General features: G+C 35.1%; 1 protein-coding gene across 4 annotated transcripts in view; it reads left to right on the top strand.

Annotated features, from left to right (window-relative positions):
* LOC128022088 (ephrin type-A receptor 8) overlaps window positions 1-21,436 on the top strand; it is a 78,012-nt gene that overhangs the window by 13,957 nt on the left and 42,619 nt on the right. For 3 of the 4 annotated variants that reach the window (XM_052609323.1, XM_052609324.1, XM_052609322.1), the window contains exons 3-4: window positions 1,248-1,444; window positions 17,474-17,538. In XM_052609323.1, the coding sequence (XP_052465283.1) occupies window positions 1,357-1,444; window positions 17,474-17,538 (153 nt within the window). In that variant the 5' untranslated portion in view covers window positions 1,248-1,356. The remainder of the gene's footprint in view (window positions 1-1,247; window positions 1,445-17,473; window positions 17,539-21,436) is intronic. The other variant, XM_052609325.1, reaches the window with a different exon arrangement.

Raw genomic sequence — 21,436 nt, 5'->3', positions numbered from 1 at the left:
GGCGAGGGATTCTAGCAGAAAAACAGTATTCTGTTGTGAGAAATGGAAATTTCTTTTATGGATTAAGTTGAATCAATGTCAGGAAAGCAAATAGTGACCCCAGTTTGGTCTGGGTCTGACTGAATCTGACTGAATCAGATATTGCCATGAGAAATGCTCTGAGAAGAGATGGAGCTGCACCGATATGCAGACATCATTTTATCTGCACCTGAAGCATTAAATCATAAAATCCATCAGACGATGGTGACAGAGGTGGCCTCTTGTTTATAAAAAATAACACTCTGAAATTCTGAAATTGAATGTCTTACTTTTTTATCTGCTTAAATGAGAGAGGAAGGATATTTGATAAACATATCCGATGCACAGCATCAGTCTGACATTATTAAAATTCAGATAAAATTGTTGGTAATATTATGTTATTCAGTACTGTTGAGCATTATATAAATAGAAAAGTACTGTATTTTGGGGGGAAAAATACCGTATTTTAAAACATGATGTCATAAAGGTAAAAAAAAAAAAAATTCCCTCATGTTAAGGAAATAATTTTTTTGGCAACTTGACTTGACAATATAGGTTGACTTGACAATATACGCGCGTGTGTGTGAGTGTGTAATTTTTTATTATAATTTTATTACAAAATTTACATTTCTAAAATACATTTAATTCTATAATTCTAAAATATTCATTTCTATATTATATTTTCAAACAAGTATAAAATGTTTTGTTTGGTAATCCCCTAAATTAATAATAAAAAAATTATAATAATTCAAGTCATACATATTTAATATTACTGAATAGACTCAGTTTGTGTTCTTTTGTAATCTGATTGTTATATTTTCCTTAAACAAAAGTCTTTTCTTTGATGATTATATACCATTTTGACCATTCTATAAAGAAGGAAATCAAAATTTGTTTTGAAAAAGCTGTTTTCCTTATTTTCTTTAAACAAAAGGATTTTAATATATGATAGCAAAAATGTACAAAAATAAATCAATAAACAAACAATAGTAATCAGTAAATATATGCATTGGAATGTGGCAGCAGATGAGACATAGGAGGTGTGCTGCATGTAAAACTAGGGATGTGCATATTCCATACACTGCATTCTGATTGGCTGCTCTTTGTAACATGCAGCGCTGGACACGCCCCCGTACTGCTCCTGGTGGTGTTGCATGTGCCCAAGTGCAGGCAGGCAGTTTTGAAAGCAGTTCCTGATAGAGACTACTGCTCTGATTCTACACTGGCAGAGAACGAGAGAGGGAGTGAGCGAGGGAGAGGGGAGTGCGAGCGAGAGAGAGACAGAGGGAGAGAGAGAGAGAGAGATTTCTCCCCGTGCACCGGGTCCACATTTGCACGATGGCATCAGATCCAGGGCTGCTGCCCCTCTTAGTGTGGACTATATCAATGCAGGTCCTGGGCTCCAGAGGAACGTCTAGTAATGAAGGTAAGTGTGTGTGTGTGTGTGCATCATATGGATGGGGATTTATGCTATCTTGCTTTCAGATGACAGATGATATATATATATATATATATATATATAAAGGGAGACCGGGTCTAGTTGTCACAAGGGGAAGTAGTAACAAGGTTCATATCTCGGTACCTATATGATTTTGAGTGTAAAGTTCCAATGTGTTTTATCTAGCAGGACGCCTTCAATTATAACAGGATATTTTTATCCTGTCCTCCAAACTAAAATTTCTTTATCATAATATTTTCATTCCAGCTGTTAGATAAACATATTAAAACAACAGTGACGCACATTTAAATAAAAGCCAGCTATATAATGTACATAGATTTGAATTATGTTTATCAGGACGAGGGTATTTTTAAGTATCTAACTGGGGCGTGTTGTCCCAAGTTGTTTAAATGTTGCATTAGTTTAATATCTTTTTATGTTGCATTTTCTAGTTTTGCATTATTTGATTTGAATTCCACTGGAAAGCTTATAATAAGCTGTTTAAAGGCAGGTTTCCATTGTTACTCAGTCTACAACATGCCCCGCTATCAATAAAGGTCAATGTGTGTTCAGCGAACTGAATTTTTTCCTGTCCAATAATAATAATAATAATAAAAAATTGACTTAAAAAAAATAAACCTGAGAAAAATTCACTGGAGTTAAAAGTGTGACAACTAGCCCCGGTCTCTTTTTAGTTATACTTGGCAATAAAGTATTTGTATGCATCGGTGCAAATGGCAGGAAAACTTTATTTGAGAGTGACATGCATGTGTGCATGTGCTAAAAAAACGATTATGCTTATAGAAAGTCCTTTTAAATCATACAATCCTATAGATGTATGTGAGGGCTGATCTGTTACGGTGAAAGAGGGACCACACTGCCTGTGATTGAGACTGAACTGATCCTGTAACTTATTCTGTGTTCTGCTGGGCTCATCAGTGAGATAACATACATAAAAAGAACACTTCTGATTCTTCTTAGGGTTTCTGATATGTTTTCCACCATAACACACTACATGTGATTTTCCTAAGTGATATCATACAGTAATCCTATATATTTGAGCATTAAACTGCCAAGAACAGCACTGTTGGGGGCATGTATTCGGTTTTTAATGATGTACAGCCCATCATATCTAACATCAGATTATCTTTTGAGTTGTTCTTTTACACACACACACACACACACACACACACACACACACACACACACACACACACACGCACACATGCTGTGCAATGTTGTCTTGTTAAGTTCGCAGTATCCTGTCTGCTCCGTCCGGCTGTGAGGTTGTTCCCTCATTATGACTGATTTTTCAAAATGAATAATCCTACATTTGTGTAGAAAATCAAAGCTTTATTCATTTTCCACTAGACTTTTTTTTCCTTTTTTATTTTATTTGAGTAATTAACACATTATATGTATATTAACCAGCATCACAGTATGCTAAAGTGTTGCCATCATTTCTCAGTCACAGTTCCTTTGACATCTTTTACGGTGTCCTGGTGTAATACAACTATATGTGAATAATTGAATAATGGTTTTACAGTCTGATGATGTCAGCACATTATCTCATGCGTAATCAAAGGTATTTGTTCATAAAATGTGCATTTACCTTTTAGTGTGATTGGATAGCCACTAAAACATTCATTATCAATGTATTGACAGCATCATAATTACATGGACATATTTAATTAATATAATTTGTTATAAAATATACTATAACTGACAATATATTAAACACATCTGTATATTGAGATGTGTGTGTATATATGAATATAAACATATAATTAAAAATATATTATAAATGCATCCTTTTAATTCTATGCCTTTTTCTTAATCTACTGTGAACATCTTTGAATCAGATTCATTGATATTTGGAGATTTTGGCAAAACAAATTCATCTTTCACTTTAAATTGATATTTCTATGAGTTTAGTAATACATACATTTAATAATAATGTTTAAATACACTATAATGCATACATTTAATAATAATAATAATAATAATAATAATACATACATAATACATTTAATAAAACAAGTATTTTAATTGCTGTCAGTAATTCTTTTTTAATTCTAATTAAATGTTTACATTTTTACATTTACATATTCTTGTTTATTCTGAAATATACATTTAAAAATGTAATAGAAATTAATACTGTTCTATTCTATGCCTGATTTTCTGCGTACTTCTCTGATTCAGATTCATAAACAGTTATTCATCTCTAAATTAGCATAACTAATACACATGTTTTTTAGTTGCTGTCAGTAAGTCTTTCATTTTCTTTAAACATTTCATTTGTATAATTTATTATGAAATATAGTATGAATTAAAATATACAAATATATTGTAAATTCATACTATGAATTGAATCTTTTATTCTATTCTATTATATTGTATAGTAGAAGATAATAAGAGATCTCAAATATCTGATTCATATTCACAAACAGTTGTACATCTCTAAATTAGTTTAATTTATACATAAAGTGTTTTTGTTGCTGTCAATAACTGCTGATATGTTCACAATAATCTCAATCTCAACCTGATCATAAAATAGATTTATTTAGTTTTTCAGAGAAATTACTATGGTTCAATAGCAGTCCACAGACTCCCAGCATTAGCGCCTAGCATTATTGGAAACCCAGGCTGTGGAATATTGCAATCGTCAGTGGTCAACCTCTGTTTTATTGTCATATCATATTTTTTTACTATGAGGACAGGAAGCAGTTGTGACCCTGTGACCTTATCCAGTCCCTGGATACGTGAGTTTTCCAGCCATAGCATGTTTTTGATCTCAGGGAGAGGGTTTGCGTGTGGCTGAGGCTGCAGCTGGACACGAATGTTTCGCTCAGACACACTAAGAGAACACACTGTGTGTGTGATGTTTCTGCCTCTCCAGTCACTGTCACAAACGGTTCAATACAGCGTAAAGACTGCTGAGGTGAGAGGAAGCAAGAAAGGCAGTCCGAAAAACACCCGAGACGAGAATTGTGGTGCCAAACAAGAGCTGAAGAACTGAAGGGAGGAGACCGGGGCTAGTTGTCACGCAGGGAAGTCGTCACAATGGCTTTATCTCAGAGATTTTGAGACAATCATTTTGAGCATAAATACGCGTCTTAGCTTGTAGTAAACTAGGTGAATATGTTCCAAATATATAATAGAAAATCCAAAAGTTTTGTGTCTTTACAGAAACTGACTTTCAGAAATAAACCTTTCTTGAAATATTTACTGAAGTAAAAAGGGTGACAACTTGCCCTGGTCTTCCCTTACGAAAATTAACCATGGTTTTACTACAAATAAAACCAAAAAACCATGGTTACTGTAGTTAAACCATGGTAACCACAAATTAACCATGGTTTTGCTATATTAACCACAGTTTAACCATGGTATTTGTAGTAAATCTGTGGTTTTACAAATGGCAGTCAATACGCCAAAAAACCATGAGTTACTACAGTTTTACTATAATAAAACCATGGTTATTTTTCGTAAGGGTTCCTTACGCAATATAAAACAAATAAACCTTTCAAATTCACCTTTAATTTAACACCTGATGCTTTCAAAGACTTCTCGGCAGAAATGTGGACTGAACGAGTTGCAGTGACAAAAGAAAACAAGGCACCTATTTTGAGCTCTTAAATGACGAGACGCGTGTTTGAAATTCAAAATAACTGTGTTGTTTAATGCTGTGCTGATTGGTGCATTACTGCTGATGCAGTGGCTGTTTTGTCAAATTGTTCCATTAACCTGCACAAAAGTCCTTTGAAAATCCCTGTCGAAAAGCATTTTTACATGCCTTATAAAGTACTGGAGCTTTTGTGCAAGTGCAATATAAAGCTGGAGTCATTGTTCTCTGTTGTGATGATTGTTGTGCATATTCTGGTGTAAAAAAATGCCAGAGACATATGTTTTGTCATGATGTTGACATCCAGTGTACTAATAGGGAGAAAGAGGGAGTGATTATGAAGACAGAGCACAATAATAACACATTTTTACATTTTATAAAAAAAAAAAAAAAATAGCATCAGACATAACTACAAATATAATGTATTTGGATAATTTTATGAAGGAACACATTGTGAAAGTTTACCATATTTTATTTTATTTTATTCTGAAGTGCATTAACAGATTTACTGAATTAATTCCACATTCATGCTGACTGGAGGACAAGTGCAAGGAAGACAAAAAAGTTATTTTAAGTGCCTTCTCATCTAGAGTTTTAGTTCTCCGCTGTGTAATTTTCTAGATTGGCCCTTAATCCAGAACATCGTTGGAATACTTATCAGCGGATCTGTGCAATCTATGTAAGAAATTAAATCAATTTTAGTCAGACAGTTTCTCAAAGACCCTTTGTACGGTGTTAAATCAATAAAATCTAGCTTGAAGAGTGATTCTTCTTTTCCCTGCGTGATCGACACCTTTCTGATGAGAAAAGATTAGCATGAATGTTGTTTTGTCAAATATTAATGCTGTGCTCTGCTCTGATGATTTTATTATGCAATTCATACAGTACACTGTAAATATGATTTTTAAATGAGTGTTTTATTAGAAAATACTATTTCAGACTTTCTACTTCAAATTGGAATGTTTAATTTAATTGTTTACTGTTGTTTTCTCAGTGTATATGAGCTACTGTTTTATAATTTATACTCTAGAAATTAACTGAATTTAATTTAATATATTTCATCTATTTATGAACATAATATGAACATAACTAGATTCTATTTCATTTACATTTATTCATTTGGCAGAAGCTTTACAAATGAGGACTATGACAATCGATTAATCATAAAGATGCAAGCTCGAGATGTTTCAGACTTTGATTAGATTAGCACATCATCGAGAGATACTATTATAGTTTCAATTAACATTTCAAATCTGTTTATAGTTTTTGTATTTTTTACATTATACTGCTTCCTATGGTTTTATTTAAAAAAACAATTAGTAATTGTTTAATTATGTCTGTATGTTTTTTTATTCAGTTTTTATGTTTTTTAATTTTGGTTTTAGTTATATTAGTTCATCAAGTTAAACTAAATGTTGAAATGCTGTAGTAGCAGATTTTTATTTTGTGTGTGTTTTTTTAATGGTTTTAGTTAACTATAATAACCCTGGCTATATTATAGAGTATAAATATCACAGTTCAGTGAGTTAAATCATGTTTATTTATAATTTTAAAGGGTTTAAAAACATAGCTGATGTGTTAAGTTTGTAGAATCTAAGAAGTTTGCAAAAAACAAACAAACAAACAAGCAAACAACAACAATAAACATTTAAAATATGTAGATATTGTGCTTTTTTTCAACTTTAAAACAAGTGTATAGTGCTTGTAGTTTTCTGGTTTTAGTATGATTGACTTAAGTAAAACATCTTAAAGTGCGTCGAACAAAACTGCTGATTCTTCAACATCCAACAGAACAATTCTACTTTATATTTTAAATTCTAGACACTTAAGTTTCTGCGTATAAGTTAAATCAATGCTTTGATGCCTCTAAAAAAGGGAAGAAAAGTGTCTGTTGAAGTGTGAAAAAAAAACAAATCCCAAAGCAAATCCTTATATTCCCACCAAGGAAACAATAATTCCCGAATAAGACTGTCAAATCCGTTTCTTGTCTTTCTATCCATGTGGGATGCTGAGGAAAGAGATGGCGGTCATGCTCTGTAACTGGAGTCTCAGCATCACAGGGTTCATGCACGATTTCAGGTGGGTTATGCACAATTTCCCCCATGTGTCCTGCTGCTGTTTTGAGGCTTCGTATCGCCTTCCTTTTACAGGATGCATTTACACTGATCTGTTTAGAGCAATTATTATTATTATTATTATGATTATTTTTTTTTACTGAGCGTCTTGTGTTGATAAAATGACAGGAATGCAGTATCTGAGTTGATTTCTGACATGTCCGTCCTCTTTGTGGAATAAAAAGCAGAGCCGAAACCTGCATGTGGCTCTCGGTGTCTGGGGAATCTGATTGATTGTGGTCCGTTTGTGACTTTGATAAGTGGGAATTCGGCAGTGGCTGAGAGACACTGGGCTTTTTTAAAGGGAGGCAGTGGTTTAGCATCTGACTGATAACACAAAAGGTTGTAGGTTCAGTTCCCAGAGGAGAACGAGAGGGACACTGAGTTCACACAGGGATTTACACAGCATATAATCATCTTACACAGCCTTGGTTTTTGTTGCTATTGCTTGCTAAAATATATAGGCTTCACTACCACTGCAAAGTTTGGGGACAGTCATTTTAACACAGTGAATTAATACTTCTATTCAGTCTGTAATTCAAATACATGCTGTTCTTTTGTACTTTCTGTTCATCCAAAAATACTGGGAAAGTATCATGGTTTCTTGAGCATTAAATCTACTTATTAGAATGATTTCTGAAAGATCATGTGACACTGAAGACTGGAGGAATGATGCTGAAAATACAGCTTTGTAGCACAGGAATAAATTACATTTTACAATATATTATAATAGGAAACAATTATTTTAAATTGAAATAATATTTCAAAATATTACCGTTTACTGTATTTTTGATCATATAAATGCAGCTTTAGTAAGTGTATTTAAGAAAAAATTAAAATAATAATAATTCACCAGCCCCAATATTTTGAATAGAAGTGTACAATAAACATCCTTGAATATATTTTTTAAAAAAGAAAACACACACACACACACATATATATATATCATTGTATTGAGTAAAGGAAAATTATATACAACAACAAAAAACATAGTTTAAAGGAATTTTTTTTTAGATTTCCACTATTTGCTTAGTAAATAAATCTTACTAATTTTGTATGTATGTGTGTATTTTTTTTTTTTTTTTTTTTTTTAGTAAAGTAAAGTGACATGGTAGTTTATTTAAATGGGTGCAAACGTTTGACTGGTAATGTATATTCTGTCTTCATGATTTGTAATCCTATTATTTGGTTGAAGCTGAGCAATAAATCCAGTTAGTTAGTTAAGCGCCTAGACAATTATATATTTCCTTGCTGAAATGTTTGTCTAAGACACAATGTTGTCTGTTCACCATCAGACAATACCCAATCTTTATCAGACAACACGGTTGTCTGGGTTTGCAGCTGTAGTGTGTTTGCACTAGTGAACTTGTGTTCAAGGGCAATTTGGTTGAGTTTAGGGCTTCAGACGGCTAAACAAGGACAAGACTCCAGTTTGGAGGCTTGATTCACAGATATAGTATGCATTATTTGGTCTTGCTGAAAGTATGCTGCATTTCTGTTCCCGACCTTTTATTTACATGATGTGTCTGTCCATGCAATTTGCTCTCTGCCAGCTGTAGTACCAGCCTGAATGAGACGAACAGACCTGATGCCTGACAGGGAGGAAAAAGCCACTTGATGTTGTTTTTCAGGAGGAAGGGAAGGAGATAGGAGAGGGTGGGAGAGCGTGAGAACGAAAGGAGATAGATGGCGTTTCAGCATTGTGGAAAATGAGTTGCCCACAGCAGACATAAACGAATGCATGTGTTGAGCTTTATGGCAGTGCTTGTGGTGTGACGATCTACTGCTCCAGCCAGAGGCCTGTTTCTGTCACGCTGACCAGATGCAGCTCAGCGTCCCACCGTGATGGAGAGCGGCGCAGAAAGCCCAAACTCCACTGTGTGCTTGTGCCGCAGGAGCCCTCAAACACTGATCCTTCAGCCTGCAGAAACGCTTCCTCAGACTAGAGATGAAGGAACTAATCTGGTTTGAAATAATTGAACTTAGTCCCAAACATTTATTAAACGGGCAGTTGCCATTAATTGTGCCAGACCGAGATTAAGCTTTATCTGAACAGACACCTTTTAAAGTTTAGCTTTTTGCCAGAATTCTGCAGAATCTCATTGTCACACTTTTTGATAGAATTTTTTCAGTTAATTATCTTTTTCTTTTTCTTTTTTTACATGACAAAATAGTTTGGCTTCAAGAAATCATCAAATGATTTGTATGTGTACAAAGAGAATATTCTGCTACTTTTTACTTTTACAATTTTATTTTGACTCTTTTGGAGTCCTTAATTCAAAAATTATTTTATAACTGTACGAAATCAACATGAATACATATATTTCACTTCTGTGACATTTTTCATTTTCATTTCATTTTTTTTTTTTTCATTGAGGTGTTTATAAAAGATTTCATGATGCATAAAACAAGGTTGGAGTTTAAATATGGATTTATTGTGACATCAAGTCCTATTTAGTCTTTATTTGGGGGGCTCTTCAGGTGCTTACTGCTGTCTGAGATTAAATTGGGGAATATTTAGAGTCTAGAAGATTCTTTTGTGTTCCACCTCAAACGTCAAACAGTGTGATGCAGCGTTCCTGAAACACTCTCTGATCCTCGCTGATGGATCTCCCTCTCTCTTTTCACAGTGGAAATGTATTTTAACCTCATAATCTGCACATAAATCAAAGGTTTAACCTAATTCAGTGATGGGGTGAACGTGGTGGAAGTCTACGGTGAGATCTCCACAACCAACACGCTCGCCGTAATATCCATGCTTCTCGCTTGCACATTCATCACATTAAAAACTGACAAATAAATTCATCATTTAAAGCAAGCACAGATGCTACCAAAGAAAGAAAAATTAATATAGATTATTTGAAGGAGAGAAGAGCAGCAAACAGAACTCATTCGGAGGAAAAAGATTTATTTAATATCTCTTTCCCCCCGTTGCATCATCAGCGTACAACAAGTTTTTTAGGCTACGGCCCATTATTGGAGAAATTATGTGAAGCTTGCGCTCTAAAGGTTTAATAGAGGTCTGAGCGATATAATCATCTGTTTGCTTAAACAACACACTTTTCCCAGGCCACAGATTTGTGGAAAATCAAGTTATAGTTTGGTGATGAAAGAAATATTCTCTTTTTTCCAAGCGTCGGGTTTTTGTGTCGTTTATTTTTAGACGTTTTATTGAGAAGCGTAATGAAACAGCCCAGTGTCACATCAGAGGTCTTGAAATGCATTGGCCATTTTCAGTCGAGCGTGTCCTGTCATTTCACGGGGTACGGCTGAAATTGTCACAAGCAGACGTGCGGTTCTATCAGCGAACGATCATTTAGTATCTGCTCTATTGTACTGAACTTATTTCCATTAAATGCTATCAGTGTGTATAGATTCACCTCAGTGCTTCTGATGAATGGCAGCTCAACACTAAAGGCTTTTATATGGATTAAAATATGTCTATCTATGACTGTCAAAAAAGACTTATCGTTGTTCATCTGAGAAAGACTCGTGTTGGGACTTAACCTGACATAATGCTATATGAGAAATCGTGCATTGCTGTGAAGGATTTACTGATTTAGTCAAATGATTTTGTCTGACACGTGCTGAATGCGAACACAAATCAAGCTTATTTTGTCAAGCGCTGGAGACTCAAAAAAATGAAATATTTTTTTTTTTTAAGCAATAGATACTTGGGACCCCTGCAGAGATGCAGCAGGCCCACACATAAGTACAGTAGCATAAAGTTGATCTTTCTCTGACCTTCAGGTGTAGACAGACAGACACATTAATTACCAAAAAGCTTTGCGGGACAGAGTCAGCCTGAAAAGAGCGGGATGCTTGAATCTTTTTAAGGACATTCAGGAGCCAGTGGCCTAATAAAATTATTTAGATTTTGGTTTAAAGTGTGCATTAACTAAAGTTTTATTTTATGCAAGTATTATTTTTATCAGCTCATTAATTATAACCATTTCCCAGAAGAATGTTCTGGGAAATGCACAAATACCTTTTTTATGATTCGTAAATACTCCCAGTAGTTCACTTCTCAGCTATATTATTACATGTAATATATACAGTACATAAAAAACTCTCTTAAATTCATCTTTAAAGTCAAGATGGTATTTTCTAATGCTGATTTTATTTTAGTTTTCTATTTTATTTTGGTCAGAAAAAACTTCAACAGTATTTACTTGTTCCTGTCTTCTATTATTTTTTATCGTGTAGATTTATTTTGATTTATTTTACTTTATTTTATTTTTATGTAAAAGTAACATGCTATTTAATTTATTATTATTATCGTTAAATATGTTATGAGATCCTTCAATATGTTTCTGTTAACATTGATAATTTTATTTAATTAATATTTAACTTTCTAAATAAAGTAGTGTGTTTATTATGGTATATGTATATGCATATGCTTATGTATATGCATGTATATGGTTTTTTTCTGAGGAATCAAATTAGGTATTGAGTATAGTCAAATTTTACTGGCAGCAATAAAGAAATGTATAAAAAATATTATTGTTATTTATTTTTTTGGGACATTGTAGGCTAGGATTTTGTTTTATCCATTGGGATTTATTAGGTTGTGAAAAGTAAATGTAAAAAAATAGAACTGATCAGATTTTTTTTCTGAAATTGAACACGAGTCTGTCAATGGTCTGAAGCATTTAAACCCCTTTGAACACTAGTGAATATTAATTTCCTGGTTCATAACTGCTATTAACTAACTCAACTGATACTAACTGAGCTATGTTCCACAAATAGCTTTGCAGGTCTTTCCATCCCACCAGCAAACAAGTGAGCGAACAGTCCCCAGGGACCGTACGGCTTTGACGCCGCGCGGCCGTTTGTGCCACCGCATCCTCCAGAGACCGACAGAGGCTTGTGTTCCTGTATCTTCAGGTCTCAGCTCACCTCGAGCTGAGGAGAACACAGAGCACTGGCATAAACCAATCTGTCCGACAGATAGTCTCCCGAAATAATTGAAGAGTGAGGAGAACAGACAGACCCGTGTCGTATATAGGGAAATGTATCTCTGTTTCTGAACACCATCAACAATTTATTACAGCTCACTGAAGTAGTCTTGCAGCTAAAAGCAGACGGATGTTTGACGCTGGCAGAAAGTGGCAATCTAATGACCGTTTTCTACAAGCGTGATGTGTTTTCAGCGGAGGGACTCTCCGGGGCCTTGAGGATAGATCATGAAATGAGTCCTCAAGGATTTCTTCACTTCAGACGATAAGCTGAAACAGAATCTTGTTTTAAACGACTCCCCGCAGCAGCTTTCTCTCCGTCGAGCGCGAGGGTGTTTAGATGTCCTACCTTTGTTGTTTTCCTTGTGAAGTGTTGAAAGGATGTGTCATTTCAAACAGAACGAGGTGGCCAGTTTTCTGCCTGAGAAACAAAAGCACCGGCACACAGTCGCTGTGTGAAATCTGAAGTCAATGTAATTATAATAGAAAAACAATATTTGTCAGACGGACAATTAAACAAAGACTCTAATAATCAAATAAACACAAAACAGCGCGACAGCCCCTTGCGGACGACTGGTCCTGGTCCTCTCTCATCCTTCACTGTCGTCGCTCCTCTTTTGTATCCTACCAATCTCCTCCGTTGTACTCGAGACCGGTGAGTGTCGCAGGTGTCATTCATTTCCAATCACTGGCTGAGTGATTATTATAAACATTATTTTGAAAACACATTATTGTCTGGTTAGTAAAAGATTTACATTTTTAGCCCAAAATGGATTGTGCTTAATTGTTCAGAGACTATGATGTGCATCTTCTTCACCATCATTTCTCTGTCAGTGACCCCGAGTGTTCAGCCCACAGCTAGCCCCCATCAGTCCTCAGGTCTAATAGACACCTCTGCCTGAAAAGCCAGATGAACTGAAAAATTGAGAACAGTTTTTGGAGTGTAAAAGAAAAAGATGGAAAAGTTAACCACAGCCTGCGGGACGTCTCCATTTGTGAATGAGCACAACTGTAAACTTAATTCACAACAGGTCTCTGACTTTTCTGTTTTTGATGGATAGACTCCTTAAAATGATATTTTCTGAAGGGGCAAAAGATTAAAAATTGTTTTAAAAAGTGTACACCTAATTCCCCGGAGAGATGCTTTGGTTGAGGAAAGGCATTCGTCACCGCTGACAGGCATCTCTGTGTGTAATTGTGACATGGGCTTCTGAAATTGGCTGTAGTAAACAGCAGGATGTTGATATTAGTATTGGTGAAGCTATCAAGGTGCTCTAAAATACCTATATAAATCACTTTACCCTTGTATGCGGTGATACATCTGTCAGTATGTGAACAATTACATGGGTGTACTTATTGGCTGATGGCACTACAAAAACACAAATACAAGTACATTTCACTTTCTTGTTTCGCTTTCATGATTATTTGTCAGTAAAAGTCCGTCGGATGACACGTAACACAATTAGGTCCGTGTATAATAAATCACAAAGACTATTTAGATATGACGTCTGCATGTTCTGCGTGTCTCTATGAGAATGAATGGCGTGGTTTCTTCTGCTACACACTTGATACCTGTGATACTTCATCCCCAGAGCTGCTTCGATAGTCACTTCATTTTACCATTTCACTTGACCAAAACAGTTGTCATATCATTATACTCAGAAACTTAAAGGTCTTCACAGCAGCCTGTCCAAATAAAACCTCACTCCCACTAAATGGATTTGACACTTGTCAAGCCTATCCAATAGGCACAGACTGGGAGTGGCCTAGGACGACAAAGTGCATTATGGGTGTTGGAGTTTTCCTACCTTATATATTCGTGATTGTTTGAGCAATAGAATGTTCAATACAACAGCAATTATTTGTTAAATAATAAGTCTAAATTAATTAAAAGTAGCATTTTAAGATACAAAATAATCTATAATGTAGTTCCTTTTTGGAATCTGAATATGTAATCAATCAGTTATTACCCAGCACTGTGTGTTTGTGTGTGTATGTATGTATGTATGTATATATATATATATATATATATATATATATATATATATATATATATATATAAGATTATTTATTTTTAATAAAATATGATTTTTATATTATTGTCCCTTGATGCAACGTCATCACAACATAACAAGGATTTATGCTGATCTTGTCCTACTTTATAAATCCCACTTTGCCTAGTGTATTTCAACACTTTAATGGAGACTCTGTATATTTATACAGTATGTATATTTGGAATATTTAAACCAAATTGTCAAAATGAACCAGATTTTCTATCTCTGACGAGAGTGTGTTTGATTATTGTGTTGGATTGCTCAGCTGTAAAGCTCTGTGCATAATGCATTTTGACAAAATAATGTTAGGTTTTGTCACGCTGCATTGCTACACAAACACACACACACACACACACACACACACACACACACACACGCACACACACACACACACACACACACACAGAGAAGCTTGTCGTCCTTAGTTTTAAGTCTGTGACAAAAAGCCCCAGAATGTACAATAGTTAACTTGCACAGTGTCATTGGCAGTGCACTTCCAGTGTGTGAAACATGTTGACATGCAGATGCTAGTGCTTATGTCCTGAAGTGTGTACTTGGCAATGCTATTTTGGAAGCAGCTGTGCTACTGTCACACTGCGGATAAATGTTAAGGTAGTAACAGTGCTACTTTTAGTTAGTACTGCTTTGTAATAAGCAGCCAAAGAGCGAGAGGGAAGAAAACCAAGAAGGAGAGAGTGAGAGAGGCCATCTGTTCCTACTTTCTGACCCAGTGCCCTCATCAGAAACAGTCTTTCCAAATTAGAAGTCCAATCGCCAAGTGCACTAATACTGCTGATTACAGCATGTGAGCGAGGGATGGAGAGATCAGAGAGAGTTAAAATAAAGTTCTCAAGTAGAAAATTACCAAAGTGATGACATTTAAAAGAAACTGAAAAAAAAAGGCACAGACAATCTGTTAAAGAACAGAATCAGAGAGTTCCTCTAGAGTAATCTACTGAATTTACCTGTAAAATACAAGAGGAGCTCACCTGGGGTCTGATGTTCGGGTGGTTTTTCTGTAAGTATGGCCAGTTGATGTTAATGCATTCAGTTCATTTTTTGAGAACAGAAAACTATGGATTTTTGTTTAATTAAATGGATAGGCCACCCAAAAATGAGTGCACCCATCATTTACTCCCCCTCATGTCATTCCATTGATTTCCTGTTTAAACCTTTATTAGAATATTGGTAAACAAACCATTTCAGGTTACATTAACTCCCATAATATTCTTTTCCATGGACATCAATGGGAATCAAAACCATTTGGTTACCAGTGTTTTATTTTATTTTACTACTCCTGTGGCCAAGTAATGAATAAAGACCTTCTGTATGATATTTGCCAGTAGAAGTATGTTGTTGAATTTTCTGCGCATTGAGCTGTGGTCTAAATTTCAGAAACTATCAAAACATTTGCACTCAAATAAAAATCAATCTGTTACAGTATGCACATCCAGCATGGCAAGATGACAGACACTGCGGTAGTCAAACAGATCACTGATCTGTGGAAATGTCTCGTGACAGCTGTCAGGATGGATTTGATATCATACAGTAGTCCTGTACTCAAGCAGGTGTTCTGTACTGTGAAGGTTTAACATTAAACATAAAAAAACAAGGTGTCAGTTAGGGCTGAACCTGTATGTGACCTCCACGGCATTGTTAAAAATACTGCACCACTTTGGATGAGCAGCGTAATGAGGGGAACGTGAAGGTATCGGCAAGCTTCATTTGTTGTTTTGTGGCACCTATGGGACGCTGAAGCTGGTTTGTGTTATCTGTTAGTGCACAACCGACACACGTCCATGTGGCAGCTGGCATTTTTCCAAATTGGAGGTGACTCTTTGTTTACCCATTTCCAACTAGTTGGGTGCACACTGAATGTAAAGCAGCATTCATGCTCTCTGAGCTTATGGAGGGTAAATTGGGACGGGTGAGCGTCTCACACACAGATGGGCACATCAGTCACAGTTTCCCGCGTCAAGTGTCCCGCCGGCAGCTCAGGGCCAGATGCACATCACCTCTCATGTTCCCCAGACGGATGGGAGCAGGAAGATACAGTTTACACTGTTTAGCTGTGAAAGAAATCTAGCATGGTTTGGCCCTCGGCTGCAGTCACAAAGAAAAAAAAAAGGAATTTTTGCTTGTTCTGTGGTGACCTTGATTTGTACCGAAAACAGGCTATAGGTGTCTGCTCATCAATAAAGCCTTGGGATAGCCCACTGCATATGCCAATGATACTGCTCTACATACTTCATCATGCTACATTTGGGACCTAATGTAAACTACACTACAACAAATCATTATATTTGTCTGATGTTAGCCCTTTTGTACAGTTTTTTAAAGCAGAAATCGAATAGAAAATACATATATATATATATATATATATACAAACACACAATGAATAATTATAATTATAAAATTGTATTATAATAAATATACAGCAGCTGTTTTCTATAAAATCATATAGTTATAGTTAATAATAATAATAATAATAATAATAATAATAATAATAATGATAATAACAATAGTGGTTTTCTTAAATTCATATATATATATAGAGAGAGAGAGAGAGAGAGAGAGAGAGAGAGAGAGAGAGAGAGAGAGAGAGAGAACATGACGTACTTTATTAAGAAAACACATTTATAGTGTTCATCTAAAAGTCATTTGTTACAGTTATTTTTATCACAGCTGAAGGGCCAGAAGGCAAAGAAAATGGCAGGAACAGTATTTCCAATTTTCAAAAAAAGTATTAAAAATAGTACAATGAACAATTACAGTAATGGTAATTAACCACATCGAATGTCAGAACAATTGATTATTATTATTATTATTATTTTAATGATAAAAAATAAAAATAAATAAATAAATAAAAGAAAACAGTCTATCTTCTGTGTTTCTTATTCAGTAGACCTTGTGTTTACCTTTGGGTTAAACTGTCATATTGATCCAGCTGTTGGGGGTTCAGACAAACATTTAGGAAGATATTTGTAATGACTCTTCAGCCTTGAGAGGATGATACCAGTGACCCTTTTTGTCCTGTCCCAGACACGTTATATTATTGTCATTAGACAGTCTGCTTAAAGGTCATGTGACAAGGTCAAAGGTAAGTAAAAGCAGTTTGTTTGAAATAGAAATGTATCCATATAAAGAGAAGATACTGATGCAGTCTCTCAAAATATGCTCAGACGTGCATCAGCTCGTGTCCTTGCAGTAATTATGAAGAAAAGTTATTTTGAAAGCTGCTGTAACATGCTTTTATGTTCAATTTGCAGTGAATCTCCTGGACACGACCAAAATATCGGGAGACTGGGGCTGGCTCACATATCCTTCACACGGGGTAAGAAGTGTCTGCTCTTTCATTACTATTTGTGAGTTGTGTAATTTGAAGGTGTTTTCTAATTGAAGTGCATAGATGCAGCTGTACTAACTGTCATTTATACACTGACATTCTGAAGAGTGTAAACATTGTAGCTTTATGGCGCCTTCAAAATATGTTTTATTTTGTTTATTCGTCTGTTTGAACTGAGTTTGGCAGATGAAATGTTTGCAGATCATATTAGGAATCAGTGATTGTTCTTGCAGATCCACTGAATGACAATAGTGAATGAACTTGCTCCTCCAGCTTAAGCCAGCTGGCTTTGGATAGGCATTGTCTAGTCATTTTCACTCGTTTACCCTCACCAGTTTCTTGCTGGCACTAACCCTACATTTTGTTGCACGATCGCACTGTTTCTAGTTTTATGATGAGTAGGCTATGTTATCAAAGCTGTCTTATTGGCAGTGTTAGAGCCAGTGGCCCAGAAATTACATAAAGCAGCTTTAAAGTCAGCATGAAATTAAAAAAATGACATGTTTACTCTCTCAGTTCACATTACTGGTCACAGCTGGTGCATATTATTCCAAAGAAGAATAATAACTAATAATTCCAAAGGTTCTTGTAATCATTCATCAGAATGTAATAATTTGATTCACTTATTTTTATTTTTTTTACTGAAATGTTTTGAAAGGCCTCTCTTCTGCTCATCAAGTATGCATTTAAAAACAACAAAAACAGTAAAATTGTGAATTATTATTACATTTTAAAAGAACCGGTTTATATTTTAATATGTTTGAAAGTTATTAAAAAGGGTTGTCTTGAATAAAGAATTATATGAATATTTATTAATTTTTTTTTTTATGTGGGGTCAGAAAATAAATTTTGGGACAGTACTTTATTTTTATTTTTTTAATTTATAGTTTTATTTAATGATGGATTATATAATATTGAATTTTTTGTTGTTGTTTAATTTAATGTAATTTCATTCATTCAAGCATGCATTAAATTGTTAGAAAGTGTCACAAAAGTTAATCATTACATAAGCATTATGTTATTATAATGTTACAAAAGATTTTTATTTGCAATGATGCATTTATTATAAAATAAAAATAAAATAAAAATCACTGTATCCACAAAAATGTTGTATTAATATTTCAGTAATTTGTCTCTTTAAAGAAATAAAATGGGTTGCAAAAACATATCATGTTGGCTTAAAACATTTACACCTGTTGTTTTGATTTTTATTGAACTTGTTTGAACTTGAAAATTATTTTTACATTTTAAAGTGAAATATGTTCACTGACTCATCTCTTACAGGACAAATGTAAAAAAAAAAAAAGATTGCTGCCATATGCTTTGTTCTCACAAACAAACACAAACACACACACTTCTGTCTCTCTCTCTCTTTTATGGTACGGCTGAGAGTAGTTGAATAATGTGTCAAAGGGACAAGTGGGATAGAGGAGTTTGGGATTAGGGAAAGTGTGTGTGTTTGTGTGTGTGTGTGTGTGTGTGTGCAGGTGAGTCAGAACAGAGCAGGAGAAGAAAAAAGCAAGGCGATGTACAAAGTTGGCTGCATTTGCATTTTCCACTGGAGAAAATGATGCATGGGGTATTGAATTAGCGGCGCACAAAGTGATCTAAGCGTTGAACTGTCACAATTAGTGTGGGTGGCTGTCAGAGGCTGACGGCAGTGTGATGTCCCTTTGTGAGGTGACAATTAGCAAACCACGCGACGCATCGCAGCCGCTGATGTAACAATCCCTCCATTATCGGCTCACATGTTTAACGCTGGAGGAACGCAAGTAAATTCCTTTCTTTAAACAGGACATGAAAAGGTTATAATCATCAGTCTTTAGTGCTTGTCGTGTGTCGTGAATTGTTATCTAGAGATTGTTTTGGGGTTAAGTGGTTACTTAGGTTGCTAAGTGTTCTTAATGTTCCACTGGTGATGATGGAACTTGGAATCATATTCGCTTTTGGGAAACACACCCCTGGTCTCTAGATATGGCTCAGACCCCTCCTTTTCACTGCTTAGATTTCACTGCTGGTTATATATGCTCTATATAATTGTGCATGTAGTTTCTATTCATCAAATAGTCCTGAACAAATGGATCCCGGTTTCCACAAAAATATTGAGCAGCACTGATTTCTGAAGGATCATGTGACACTGAAGACTGGAGTAATGATGCTGAAAATTCAGCTTGTATAAAGATATTTATATGAATAAAGACAAACTTTCTGTAATGAACTATTTTTACTCTAAGTTGGTACTTAGTAGGTGTTAAGTCTAGGTGTAGGTGTTAAAGAGAAAGTGCAAGACAGAAAGAGAGAGAGAGAGTTTCTGAATGACTGTACAGTCATAAAGGTGCACAAATGAAGTGGATTTCCTCCCGTATAGAGAGCACATTTACTACGACCTGAAAGCTAGAAAATGGGACATACATAATTCACTGAAGTGCGCATTCAATGCACATCAACAAGCAGTAACAGTAAAACTGCCAGATAACGAGCATCCCCGTTTGCATTTGCCCTCTAATAACTGCTTGTTAAATGTATTCTCAGCGAACGGTGCAAGCTATTTACTTGAACTTTGCCACCTTTTTTCGTTCGCATCCACTCACATAAACAGCGAAGGCCCAGAACAGTGATCTTTTTTCTTCTCTCAACTGTAAAAATAATTTCTGCAAATAGATTATGTTAGCGTGCATATTCGCACCAGCACAGTGAACACCTCCTCCCCAATTATTACTTGACAGCTAAAATTAGTGGCATACTTTAACAGCTCGGCATTAGTTATTGTACCTGTCTGATGTGACTGCGGCGGTCCCCGCTGAAATGAGCCCAGATAAATGCATCTCATTTGCTCTGTTAGATGAATAAACTCCTGTTTGCTTTTCTAATAGCTGGATTTTTATTTTTTGTTTACATTCTGCTTCAGATCTGCTGACTCCAAATACATAAATAGGAAAGTAAAATAACAAATGCAAGCTCTTTAATATCTCAGTTGTTTGGTATGTCTCATAAGCTAGGTGGCGATGAGATTAAAGGGAGAGTCTTTTGAAGTTTTATTTCTGCTTTGATAAAGACCCTAGTAAATCCATATGCATAGTTTCAGAAAGAAAAATCTCAACTACAGTACTGTGCAAAAGTCTTTGGCCACTAGTATTTTCACCAAAAAATCTACAGTATGAATATGCCTAGATCATATTTTAATGATAATAGATTTTAATGTCTTGGCAAATGAGAAATGCACATCTCCATTTATTTATTTATTTATGAGTTTTTATCTCCTATTTATTTTATATGATAAGCGATATCACACAAGCAGTGAAAGCAATATCACACTATTTCAGTAATTAGATGTTAACAGTGTGGTATATTTTAGATAAGCCCTATGATTCAATGGCTCATTCATAAAGAAAGCCATTTACTTGAATGAATCAGCAGTTTGAACCAGTAGTGTAGCCAGAAAAGAGACTCTGGGTGTGCATATGAAAATCTGGGTGTGCCACATTTATTGTCAGATTACTGTGCAAAATTATGGGACAGTATTTTTGTCGCACTGCTTCCGTCCAACCATACTCCTAGTGGTCATTTGCAGGTCGCTTCAAAATGTAGTTAATTGTTAAATGTAATAATTTTCTTCCAAATACAATAATTTAGAACTTCTGGCTTGGACATTTCCAATCTGGCAACACTGTCTGTTTATGTTGGGCCCGGGGAGGGAGAAACATCCTCATCAAGCCGAGGTGTCCATCAAGCCGAGGTTTTTTGCTAAAAAAAAAAAAAATCAGAAAGGAGCTCTGCAACATATTGCTGGCTAACAATGTGCAATCAAAAATTATCTGTTTATATCATAGACAGTAGCTAAGTTTTATATGCAGCAAAGATCTCTGACTCCAGTTTGGGAGTTGGA

This window comes from Carassius gibelio, chromosome A11 (genome assembly GCF_023724105.1).
Source record: "Carassius gibelio isolate Cgi1373 ecotype wild population from Czech Republic chromosome A11, carGib1.2-hapl.c, whole genome shotgun sequence".
Classification (NCBI taxonomy): domain Eukaryota; kingdom Metazoa; phylum Chordata; class Actinopteri; order Cypriniformes; family Cyprinidae; genus Carassius; species Carassius gibelio.
The sequence above is the reverse complement of the archived record's forward strand: the minus strand, read 5'-3'. Positions and strand labels throughout refer to the sequence as shown.